The sequence below is a fragment of the Hakea prostrata genome, chromosome 6 (genome assembly GCF_041222555.1).
Source record: "Hakea prostrata isolate BN-2017 chromosome 6, UWA_Hpros_2, whole genome shotgun sequence".
Taxonomy (NCBI): Eukaryota; Viridiplantae; Streptophyta; class Magnoliopsida; order Proteales; family Proteaceae; genus Hakea; species Hakea prostrata.
The window spans coordinates 36372038-36385857 of NC_142605.1; the positions used below are offsets into that span (position 1 = coordinate 36372038).

Genomic DNA, 13820 nt, shown 5'->3' on the forward strand with positions numbered 1-13820 from the left:
ACTAGAGTTTCTGATCTCAATAGACTAGAGTGCAATGGAATAAAAAGTATAATTTTATGAACAACATTTAACCGCATATTGTCATTTTGCTTTTTATTTTAACGAGATATACACCTCAATAGAATATTGTACCGATTGATAATAACAATTAAACATAAACTCACTTGAATTAGAGATTAGCATCAAGTAGCTCACCTATTTCAAAGGGTATCAGAGATTAGTCAGTAACTTAACTCTATTTGAGTTATCCGTTAAGTTTTTATTTTAAAATCGATTTTGAAATTTTCTGAATTTCCTATTTTTCGTAATACTTAGTAACTAATTATAGAGTAAGTTGTAACTATTTATGCAGAACATTAGCTATCATCTAAGTCTTATTTAAATAAAGATATTGCACAGTAATTTATTACACGTAATAATTGGGGTTTGAGGTTGTTTCCACACCATTTGCACGGAGAGTGATTACCATCAACCAATACTACGACGAAGATTGATTCAACGAACCAGATAGGCCGGAGATCCGGCCAACGAAGACACAGCAAAATAGGACGGAGAATGCGAAAGAAATGATAATGGTAAGAATAAGAAAGAGAAGAGCTAAGATTCAAGAAGAAAAAAAACAAAGACAATAGAAGGTAGATGAGAGAAAACATATATATAAAGGCATACAAAGGTGGTTAGCTTGAGGCATATTTCTCTCACAACTATTCACAGTTCATCGTTCTACTCAGATAATCGATCATCGTTCAAACTCTTTGTTGTTTTTCTTAAATCTTTTATGCATTCGTTTAATTGCTACAACTAATTTTGCACTATGTCTTACCTTTGCATTATGGCTCGGAGATTCTTAACGGCCCAATCCAAAAATTCGCTGATGGTATTCAATCAATCTTCCGTCGCAGTATTGGTTGATGATAGTGAATATCTCTCCATCACAGATGGTGGTGGTGAAACAGAGCATTGTCCTTCTTCGCATATGGTAGTGAAGCAGTCTCTAATGGTCGAAAGCATTCGGTTTTGGACGCTTGTTTTGATCACTTCTTTTACTTCTGTTTCTATTACTCTGCTCTATAAGGATTTAGACTCTGCATTGTACAGTGTACACAAAAAGGAAGCGATTCATTTATCTGTCGAAGGAGAATTTGATGAACATGACGCCATAGAATTGAAATCTCTATATTTTTTAAATTTCCAAACTTTAAGTGGCACAAAAATACTCAGCAAAATTAGGCGCGAAGCCCGAATTTCGATTAGGGAGATTCGATAAACCCGGGGAAAATCGAACGTCTAAAAGAAACCCTAATCGGAGGATACGGGGATCCTTTTTAACCAACTGCTCTTGTATAGATTACACACCGTAAATCAATTCCATCTTTAGATCTTTGTGCTCTCTAATTATTGTCATTTGATTCACGTTACTAACTCTTGCTGTTTCTCTAAAGAAATCGACGACCTAAAAATCGATTTAAATGGCTGCGGGAAGAGGGATTCATCACTTGTTGAAGAGAAGACTTCCCTCCCAATATACTCTAATTCATACCTCTCTTCCTCTATTTATGATTATTGTTCTCTGCGTGTGATTATTTACATTTATTTCGCTCTTCTGTTGAGGGTATCGAGAACCATTGGGTGTTTAGTTTAATTGGCCTGATTGGTGGCTTTTCCTTTGACATTTCGCTAGATAACTACGATTTGTGAGCGTCACGTTTTCTCTTATACAATACTTTTCCTTTTTGTGTTTGTAGTTTATACTCGATCTCTATTCTGAATCGGAACTAGAGTTCGGGAATGGTATTCTAAAATTATGAGTCCTTACAACAAAGCAAAGTTTGCTGTTGTTGCGTTGCGGGGCTTTGCTTCAAGAATCTTAACTGAAGAACCTGTTCGTCGTTATGGGCTTTCTTGTTCGTCGTTGATTTCTTCGAGAACCTGTTCTGGGATTGCAGTTAAACCGAATCACTTACCCTTTCTTCGCTTTGGGAAAAGATTATATTACACGTATCAGTATCTGGACCATCAGCAATTCAGACCCAGAAGCCCTAAACGATGGTACAAGCACCCTCTGACCGCGATCATTGGTGTTCTTGTTGGCTTTGTTGGCTTTGTTGGCTCTGGTTTAGCGATTAGTGTTTATTTTGGGAATTTAGAGACAGTTCCTTATACAGAACGTAAGCATTTCCTACTTTTCTCCAAGAAGACCGAAGGAGAGATTGGTGAAATTCTGTTTCAGAAGTTGAAGGAGGATGATTCTATCAAGGGAAGGATTCTTCCTGACATCGACCCTCGTAGTATTCGGGTGAGGTTGATAGCCGGAGACATCATTGAAGCTCTTCCAACGCGGTTAAGCGGTGAATTTAATTGGGAGATTGTAGTGGTGGATGCGATTTCTCCTATCGCGGGTGTGTGTCTCTTTAGAGGGCTCTTTACAGGAGTAGAATCTGCGTTTAATGCCTTCTGCCTCCCAGGTGGGAAGATTGTTGTTTTTACCGGTGAATTCAAATTCAAGTTTTATTCTGATGCAACGATAGCGAGTGTACTTGCACGCCAGGTATATCAATTATACTATTCCTAGATCAAAAATCACTTTTTATGTTTTTGCTGAACTGATCGATATCTTTGTTAATTTCTTTTTTTCAATGAGATTGTCCATGTCGTGGCTCGACATCCTGAAGAGACGATGACAAGGAAGATTAGGGTTGTCATTCTACGCACGATTCTTGCAAAATTTACCGGCAGGGCTCCCTTTGTTGTTGGGCTTCCTTACTCACAAAGGTATACATTTTGCCTTTCATATTTAAATTTTAAATAAAATATAGAGCTTTTAATTTTATATTTGTTCCTTTTTGGGGTCAAAGTGCATATCATCAAAATTTAGATAATGACTCCAGCCATAGGGTTAGGTGAGACCTGCAATATAAGAACATGACTAGGGCACGTGAGAATATCTCTCAACCTTCTACAGGTTGAAAGAGCTACCACGTACCTTTGCTAAAATAGGCATATAAGAAGATAAAAGTAACTTATCTAATGGTGAGACTTCTATTATACATATACACAGATCGTAGTCCTGATTTATATACATACCTAGTTAAATACGTACAACCTTCCCCCAAAAAAAAAAATTTCACAATTTAGTTTATCAATTACAAAAGAAAATTTTCCATTGTTTTCTTCAACTATGGTCTTGGGTAATGGCACACTTTCCTTTATCATGGATTTGGGGACCTGTAAACATATACAATGATGTGCTTTATAAGCCTCATAAGAGATATAGACAACCATGCAAAACAAACCAAGTATACCATGCATCAATTACTTTATCAAAGTTCTTTGAAGTAAAATTATTTTCGTTACATTTTAATGCCCACATCAGGTTTTTATTTTTTCTTTCTATTTTCTTTATTAACTCTAGACCTAGGCTTTACCTATATAGATGATGCCTTCAGTCTAAACAACATATGTGGCATCGGTTTCAATCTCAGTCTTAGTCTTAGATGTTTTCACTTGGAGATTCATTTTCAGTCTTTTGGCAACAGACAGCTATCGTTAGTCTAGTCTATTTTTTTACTTTTTTTGTGTTGTTTAAAAGTTCAATTCGAATCATGCATTACTATGCCACTTTAGTTTAAGCTATTACTTAACCTTGCTTAAACAGGGTTGACGCAGTTCATACAACCACCAATAGAATCCCACATTTAAAGAAAGAAAACATGTAAATTCTAAATTTAACAAGTATAGGCATTGAGCATTGTTTCATTCAAATATTTCAATCATCATTTAATACATTGTTCAATTACATGCTAGATTTTCTTGTTCAAAAGACAACACATGATACAATTTTGTGGATTGCATAAGCGAAAGAAATAAGATCTCATAGTCTACAAGTAGATATTATCCATTTATTGAGTGGCACCATTCACTTGCAATAAACATGAGTTAGTCAATATCACTTATCTGTTCTTGTGATGGGCACATTTCTTTTGATCCAAAATCAATTAGAGACCGCACCTTGTCTTATTAGTTTTACTGTCTCTTTTAATCCATAAATTTTACTTGAATTATAAAGAATATTCAAATCCTTTGTCTTATTTTAGAGTTAATGAGCCTACCTTCCTTTTGGGGTCTCTTTTAATCCATAAATTTTACTTGAATTAGAAAGAATATTCAAAGCCCTGCGAGTTATAATAGACAGAATAAAGTGAACCTTTCTGCAAATATGAATTAATTGGAAAATTTCAGAGTAAGCTTACAAATAAAACTTGGACTTGGAGATTTCATGTTAGGGGAGTTGTTCCCCCCCTGGTTTTGGAAATTCTTTCTCTTTCCTGTGAAGATCATGGTCCTTGGTCAAAACTTCAAAGTTATGGAGAAGCTTTCATCTTCATGACATTTGTGGTATGATTTGTTTTTATCCAATCCACGAACTATTGTTAGTAAACAAACAGTATCATTTTCTCTTGCTTCTACCACTGCTGATTTATAATTTGTTCATCACTTTTATTAGGATGGAGTGGGAAGCAGATTACACTGGACTATTATTAATGGCTTCAGCTGGATACGACCCCACAAAAGCTCCCTTAATGTATGATATTCTGGCCTATAACCGTGATCCTTGGTATTTTGATCCTTCTCGGTGTAGATCAAAGGTTTTAAGGGAAGACAAAGTCATGGAAGAAGCTTACAAATTGTATGAAGAAGTAAAAGCAAACAAAAGGACTGAAGGAATTATTCTAAGAATATGGAGAAAAATTGGCGGTATAATCCACCGAAAAACAACTTCTGGTGTTTCTTGCATTGAATAGAAAATACATTTCTGAATGTACTAGGTCATTTTTGGGTGTACATTACAAATAGCCATGATTGAAGTAATTAGCTCTGTTTATTGAACCTGCGCATAGCTCATTAATTTGTTTGAGCTTTTTATTGAATATATAGATAGATGACAAGGAAGCTTTCCATTGGTTGGGTCAATGAAAAACAAAGGGTTTTGGGATCTAATAATTGTAAACTTAGAAGATAAACTTTGATAATCACCATTCAAAATAATTGTAGAAATTTATAGTAAATTTTAGTAACGTTTTTTTTTTTATGTAACTTTTACTTTAATTCTTAAATATGTAAAATCTCGTTGTAGAGTAATATATATTTAAATTGTTTAGAATTGACAAATATAATCATGTGAATTAAAAACTCGAGACTTTTATTTATCTTGGGTTTGACATTTTCGTTTTTTCCTCATTAATTTTCTTGAAAACTAAATTGTTGGATAAGTACCCATAGAATTAAATGTATCATTTAATAAAGTGTATTTCCTATCTTGACCATATAAAAGCAATTGAGTTGGAATGCTGGAAGATTACTAATTTGGATACACTTTTAAAGCTTGAAAAGTTTATGAATTTTATCGAGCAACTCAGGCTTGCTGAATTCACTTCCAGTGGGTCTAATCAATCATCCACTCTCTAAGATTAAACAATAAATGAAAAAATTGGGATTCCAAGGCATGAAAAATTTTCACCCCATTTAAGGTCATCATTAAATTGAGAGGTACAAAGAGAAAAGAGAAGAAAGGGAAAAATAAAAGAAATCAGAATTTCTCCAGATGTGAAATTTGAAGTTTCTGTTTCATATGAAATTTGAATTATTCAAACTTACTTGTATCATTACGTTATATTTACTTGATATGGGCTTTTAAGGTCTGAGAGCAAGTTGGAGTGTGGATACCAAAGCAAGATTGAAGGATAACTAATTAACAAGATCAGGAAACATAGAGACACTGGACACTCATATGAACAATTCTGAATTCTTACCTGTGACCATGTCACTTGAAACTGTATCCAGTTGAGGAAATTAGGCAACCTTAGACAGTTTGTCTCCTTTTAGAAGACCCATTCTTGTGCCATTGATTTGGCCCTAGTACCTTAACACTACTGAACATCATTTCATATATACTTCCAACATTGGCCCAGACTGAAACTTGAAAGATCTTATATATTGTACGCTTTTTTGGCGGTTGTATTTGGTTCTGATTTCTGATGCCCAGTTGTGATTTTTTCCTACTCTATAAAGTCATATTTCTTTCAATCTTTAAGACCACAACTATGTGAATGCATTATGTGACCAGAGGATATTCCTGTTGCTAACACTGTTCTGACCTTCTCTGTTATATGTATGTGTTCACTCTACTCAACACAGTGAGGGCCTTCTATCTCTACTGCTCATTAGGAGAGCTACAAAAATTTAGAATGTATTCTTTTATCCATTCAAACAAATCTACCATGTAGCAAATATTTTTGAGGAGAAAGTGTTCTGATTGCCATTGGAGAGTTGTTATGGCCCCTTGCTTGTCCAGTATCACTTCATAATTTTGGTAGACTTTATCTATTAAATTCCCCTCTTCACAATGTTGGCTCTCACCCATCCAAAAGGGTGAGTCAAAGTAGTAGGATTATACGTGCCCCCTTCCACATCCTATTCCGAAGGAATCGAGGAACTGACCTCGGGTCATAGCCCGCTTCTAACATCAATATGACTGCAACGGTGTCAGCTTCAATTTCATGCCTAGTAAACAAACAAGATGAACAAATTAGCAGGGAAGCAAAGACCAAAGTAGAAGAAATTAATTGAATAATGTAAATTATTGTGTTCTTGATGAAACCGGTGATAAATTGCAAATTGAATGCCATGTTTATGTTTTCAAATATAATCCTTGGAAAGAATATCAACAATAGAACCCTCAAAAATACATTGCATAATAAAACCAAGCGCATTAAAATAGAGTTTGTTGTTCGGACTCGTGTAAACGTTCTCAAAACTATGAGCAGCAATGACATGGGCAACTTCATGCGATAATACGAAAGCCAACTCAAAAGTTTGAAGATATAGCGTATATACAACAATTTTACGGCCATAGCATTATGAATTTGAGGGTCATCAACCACAATTACTTCCCAGTTGAATTCTTCTAGCTGATCAACCAACTTTGGTAGGCCACGGATTATCCAAATTGTTGGTATCTTTTGTAATTTTTCATTTATTTTAATTTATAAATTAAATTAAGAAAAAGAATTTTCTCCCACTGATTTCGTTCTCTTATATCAATCCTTAATAAAGAAAATTTATTCAAATTAGATATTATTCAAAATAACTCCAAAATATTGTTATTTTAAATCCAACGCGATTTAATCCCTAATAAAAAACTTTTGATTAAATTCCACATTTCCACCATCATTTTTTATCAATCCATCCAATCTCTAATATTCTAAAAAAAAAAAAATCATATTATATCATATCATATTATTTGAATATAAATTGAGATTATTTAAGATATGTTATTTTCTTAATAAATAATGAAATATGGTACAATTTAGTAAATTCTTAAAAGGTGATTAAAAATAAAAACTCTCTCCCACTTTTTACTAATAAAACCATTTTTAACATAATTTTTAATTTATATAAACCAAAATTCTTTATTTGAGATTCGATTAATTTTTTATTTTTAAGAAATAATGTCTTATGGATTTATCTCATTCTCGATTTGAATTTAATTTTTTTTAATTATAAATTATCATAATATTGTTAATAGATTAGTTGCCTTAAAAAAAAAACTCTTAGTTTTATTAAATTATTTCTATCTCAAAAATAAATAATATAATAATTTAAAATATTTTCCTAAATTTAAATCTCTAGATTTCTATATTTTTTTTTTATCATAATCTATTCATCTCCTTAAAACTTTCTTACGGTTGACCAAACAACTTCATTTCATTTTATTTATTCTTTGTATCTTTTTAAAAAATAATAGAATATGAGTTGAGATACGAATATTGATATTTTATACAATATATATTTTTCTTAATAAAATAATGAAATATCCTACAATTGAATCATTTTAAAAAAGTAATATAGAAAAACAAACAAACATAAAATCATATGCAAATGAACATCTAAGCATTAGAATGACTTGAATGAAATAACAACTTTATTGTTATTTAGGTTAAACAATACCATTAAGAATAGAACGTATGATGTTATAGACATCAATTAATTATTCTGAAATTTATAGAAAAAGTACGGTTTAGTATTATAGTCTTTTTATCTATTTTTTTTCAAATTTATACTTCAATATTTTTCTTTCATTTTTTTATTATATATAATTGCACACACACACACACACACACATATATATATATATATATATATATATATATATATATATATATATATATATATATATATATATATATATATATATATATATATATATATTATATATATATATATATATATATAAAGTCATCTTATCAAATTAACTTTATGCCACAACAATTTCAATATAACTTTACTCCACAATTGTAAATTTGTAACTATATTCATCTAATTTATATAATAATACTTCAAATTATAGTTATTTCTTCTATTTTAGTTAAACTTCAAAGTTATAATTCATAATAAAAATAATAAGTCAGAAGCACCTTTTATATATATATATATATTGAAATACATTACATTTTGTAATTCAATAATTTGGATAATCATTCAACTAATTAAAAATAAATATTATAATTTAATTCATATTGTTGTGACATTAGAAATAAAAATTTACCTGAGATTTGTAGTATTTCAATTTCCTCCCGTATGTCAATCATATTATTCAAAAAAAAACAATGAAAAATCATTGTGTTGAATTAGTAGTCGTTTTGATTATTAATGTGATTCTTGTATGACTATTTATTATCCTCAATCATGCATAATTTATTTCTTAAAAAAAAAAATAATAATAAATAAATTCATGACCCAATTTAGTGGCTTAGACCTAAGCATAAGTGACACGTTCTTTTTGCACAATTATTTTTTTTAGATATTTATTATTTATTATTTTAAAAACTAATCATGCATTTATTGAGGCAAAAATGAGTGATCTCTATTTATTATTAGGCATTGGACCATTTTGAACGGTGGATCTCTCTTATTGTGTCTCCATTTCTTCCACCGTTTTGAATTCTCTCATTTTGGATTTGATAATTGATTTTTAAATAAAGTCTCATTGTCTCTCCATTTCTTCGCCATTTGGACTTCTTCGCCATTTGGGTTTGATAATTGATTTTACAAATAGCCATGATTGAAGTAATTAGCTCTGTTTATTGAACCTGCGCAAAATATTATTTGTTTGAATATATATACCTAGATTTGTAGTTTTCAGCTTCCCTTATGTGAATTTTATTAGATAGATAACAAGGAAGTTTTCCATTGGTTGGGTCAATGAAAAACAAAGGGTTTTGGGATCTAATAATTGTAAACTTAGAAAATAAACTTTGATAATCACCATTCAAAATAATTGTAGAAATTCCTTCAAAATTTATAGTAAATTTTAGTAACGTTTTTTTTTTATGTAACTTTTACTTTAATTCTTAAATATGTAAAATCCCGTTGTAGAGTAATATATATTAAAATTGTTTAGAATTGACAAATATAATCATGTGAATTAAAAACTTGATTGACCTGCGCTTCATTTATCTGGGGTTTGACATTTTGAACATTTTCCCAGTAATTTTCCATTGAAAACTAAATAGTTGGATAAGTACCCATAGAATTAAATGTATCATTTAATAAAGTGTATGTCCTATCTTGACCATATAAAAGCAATTGAGTTGGAAATGGAATGCTGGAAGATTACTAATTTGGATACACTTTTAAAGCTTGAGAAGTTTATGAATTTTATCGAGCAACTCAGGCTTGCTGAATTCACTTCCAGTGGATCTAAACAATCATCCACTCTCCAAAACTTGTCTGTCACCATTTTGATAATCTGAAGACATCGAGTCAGCTATTGTCACAGATGATTTAAGATGGAAGAGATTTCATTTAAAAGCAACTTTGAATGCGGAAGATCAAATGGACACTCCTGGCTTCTGGTTCAGACCCAACGAGCACTCAGTATTGCAATCGTACCAATGGGCTAATCAATCATCCACCCTCTAAGATTAAACAATAAATGAAAAAATTGGGATTCCCATGCATGAAAATTTTTCACCCCATTTAAGGTAGGTCATCATTAAATTGAGAGGTACAAAGAGAGAAGAAAGGAAAAAATAAAAGAAACCAGAATTTCTCCAGATATGAAATTTGAAGTTTCTGTTTCATATGATTTGAATTATTCAAACATACTTGAATCATTAGTTATATTTACTTGATATGGGATTTTAAGGTCTTTGAACAAGTTGGAGTGTGGATACCAAAGCAAGATTGATCGAACACTAGACACTCATATGAACAATTCTGAATTCTTACCTGTGACCATGTCACTTGAAAGTTGAAACTGTATCCAGTTGAGGAAATTAGGCAACCTTTAGACAGTTTGTCTCCTTTTAGATCGAAGACCCATTCTTGTGCCATTGATTTGGCCCTAGTAGCTTAACACTGAACGTCATTTCATACTTCCAACATTGGCCCAGACTGAAACTTGAAAGATCTTATTGTATGTACGGTTTTTTGGCAGTTGTATTTGGTTCTGATTTCTGAAGCTCAGTTGTGATTTTCTCCTACTCTATACTGTAACACCACAACTATGTGAATGCATTCTGTACCCATGGGATATTCCCGTTGCTACACTTCTCTGAACTCTGCTATATGCATGTGTTCACTCTACTCAACACAGTGAGGGCCTTCTATCTCTACTGCTCATTAGGAGAGCTACAAAAAATTTAGAATGTATTCTTATATCCATTCAAACAAATCTACCATGTAGCAAATATTTTTGAGGAGAAAGTCTTTTGATTGCCATTGGAGAGTTGTTATGGCCCCTTGCTTGTCCAGTATCACTTCATAATTTTGGTAGGCTTTATCTATTAAATTCCCCCTTTCACCATGTTGGCTCTCACCCATCCAGGAGGGGTCATAGCCTGCTTCTGACATCAATATGACTGCAATGGTGTCAGCTTCAATTTCATGCCTAGTAAACAAACAAGATGAACAAATTAGCGGGGAAGCAAAGACCAAAGTAGAAGAACTTAATTGAATAATGTAAGTTACGTGTATACCTGCATTCTTGATGAAGCCAAAGAAGGTGATAAATTACAGATTGAATGCCAGGTTTATGTTTTCGAATATAATCATTCGATTTTGAAAACTAAGTGAAAGAATATCAGCAATAGAACCCTCAAAAATACATTGCATAACAAAATTAAACGCGTTAAAGTAGAGTTTGTCATTCGGACCCGTGTAAACGTTCATGGGCAACGTCATGCGATAATATGAAAGCCAACTCAGCTTCAGAAGTTTGAAGATATGGCGTATATACAAAAATTTTACCGCACGGTGGGGCCATACCATTATGAATTTAAAGGTCATCAACCACAATTACTTCCCAGTTGAACTCTTCTAGCTGATCATCCAACTTTGGTAGGCGGCGGATTATCTTAGATGCTATGCGGCTGACTAGCAAACTCTTTGGATTCCATGGACTCAAAATCTTCTCTCTTAGCTCTTCCTTGTGCAGCTCAAATTCCGATTCACCAGCGGACTCAAAATCTTCTCTCTTAGCTCTTCCTTGGTGCAGATTAGATTCGAATCGTTTCTTTGCCTTTGTGAGATGGATGAATCGAGTCTTAATTGTGGGGGGCAGAGTATTAATTCTCATAATTCTCATAGATGTGTGTAATTGAAGCAGAAGCAACAACCGTGATTAGAAGAAGCGTGAAAAACTGAATGCTTTCTCCCATTGGAGAAAGCTTCACCACCATTTTTCCCACCACGAGGAAGACTGCGAGGGATTCATCACCATCAACGAGGAAGACTGCGAGTAAAGAAAATTAGATATTATTCAAAATAACTCAAAATTATTGTTATTTTAAATCCAACCGGATTTAATCCCTAATAAAAAACTTTTGATTAAATTCCACATTTCCACCATCATTTTTTATCCATCCATCACCATCTATATTCTTAAATAAAAAATCATATTATATTATATCATATTATTTGAATATAATTTGAGATTCTTTAAAATATGTTAATTTCTTAATAAATAATGAAATATGGTACAATTTAGTAAATTCTTAAAAGGTGATTAAAAAAAAAAAAACTCTCTCCCTTTTTACTAAGAAAATCATTTTTTTAATATAATTTTTAATTTAAATAAACCAAAATTCTTTATTTGATATTCGATTATTTTTTATCTCATTCCCGATTTGAATTTCATATTTTTTTAATTATAAATTATCATAATATTGTTGATAGATTAATTGCCAAAAAAAAAACTCTTAATTTTATTAAATTATTTCTATCTAAAAAATAAATAGTAATAATAATTTAAAATATTCTCCTATATTTAAATATCTTGATTTCTATATATTTTTTTATTATCATAATCTATTCATCTCCCTAAAACTTTGTTACGGTTGACTAAACAACTTCATCTCATTTTATTTATTCTTTGTATCTTTTTAAATAATGATAGAATATGAGTTGAGATACGAATCTTGATATTTTGTAAAATATATATTTTTCTTAATAAAATAATAAAAATATCCTACAATTGGGTAATTTTAAAAAAGTAATATAGAAAAACAAACAAACAAAAAATCATATGCAAAGGAAAATCTAAGCATTAGAATGACATGAATGAAATAACAACTTTATTGTTATTTAGATTAAACAATACCATTAAGAATAGAACGTATGATGTTATAGACATCAATTAATTATTCTGAAATTCATAGATAAAGTACGGTTTAGTATGATGGTCTTCTTATCTAATTTTTTCAAATTTATACTTCAATATTTTTCTTGTATATATATATGTATAAATTCATCTTATCAAATTAACTTTATGCCACAACAATTTCAATATAACTTTACTCCACAATTGTAAAATTTGTAACTTTATTCATAATAAAAATAATAGTCTAGAAGCACCTAATATATATATATATATATATATTGAAATACATTACATTTTGTAATTCAAAATTTTGGAAAATCATTCAACTAATTAAAAATAAATATTATAATTTAATTCATATTATTATTACATTAAAAATAAAAAATTACCTGAGATTTTCTTCTATAAATTAATAGTATTTCAATTTCCTCCAGTATGTCAATCATCTTATTCAGAAAAAAGACAAATAAAAAATCATTGTGTTGAATTATAACTAAATACATAGAATAACTAAAGACAAATGAAAAATCATTGTGTTGAAATAGTAGTCATTTTGATTATAAATGTGATTCTTGTATGACTATTTATTATCCTAAATCATGCATAATCTATTTCTTTAAAAAAAAATAAAAATAAATTAATGACCCAATTTAATGGTTTAGACCTAAGCATAAAAGTGACACGTTATTTTTGCACAATTAGTTTTTTTGGTTATTTATTAGTAATTATTTTAAAAAACTAATAATGCATTTATTGAGACAAAAATGAGTGATCTCTATTATTATTAGGCATTGAACCATTTTGAACGGTGGATCTCTCTTATTGTCTCTCCATTTCTTCCACCGTTTTAAATTCTCTCATTTTGGATTTGATAATTGATTTTTTAATAAAGTCTCATTGTCTCTCCATTTCTTCACCATTTTGACTTCTAACTTTAACTCTCATTTAACATATCTCATCCAATAACATATTAAGTAATTAATGATTTCTTGAAAAATGAGAAAAGTAGAAATTGTGAATTAAAATTAATTCAATAATTTAAATTTACATTTATAGACATCATTTATTACTGATTCAAAAGTCTAACCGATTGAATACAATAGGTTATTTGTGGAAAACAAAATGTAGTCTTGTACCTTGAGTTCATATTTTTATAATA

At 30.7% G+C, this 13820-nt stretch overlaps 1 protein-coding gene across 1 annotated transcript; it reads left to right on the forward strand.

The window, feature by feature from the left end:
* The first annotated feature begins 1448 nt into the window (after window positions 1–1448).
* On the forward strand, window positions 1449–4936 carry LOC149013746 (mitochondrial metalloendopeptidase OMA1-like). Its single transcript, XM_089159801.1, has 3 exons — window positions 1449–2548; window positions 2642–2772; window positions 4505–4936. Exons 1-3 carry the CDS (start codon window positions 1805–1807, stop codon window positions 4800–4802), a joined length of 1173 nt encoding a protein of 390 aa, XP_089015927.1. The 5' UTR covers window positions 1449–1804; the 3' UTR covers window positions 4803–4936.
* The last annotated feature ends 8884 nt before the right edge of the window (window positions 4937–13820 follow it).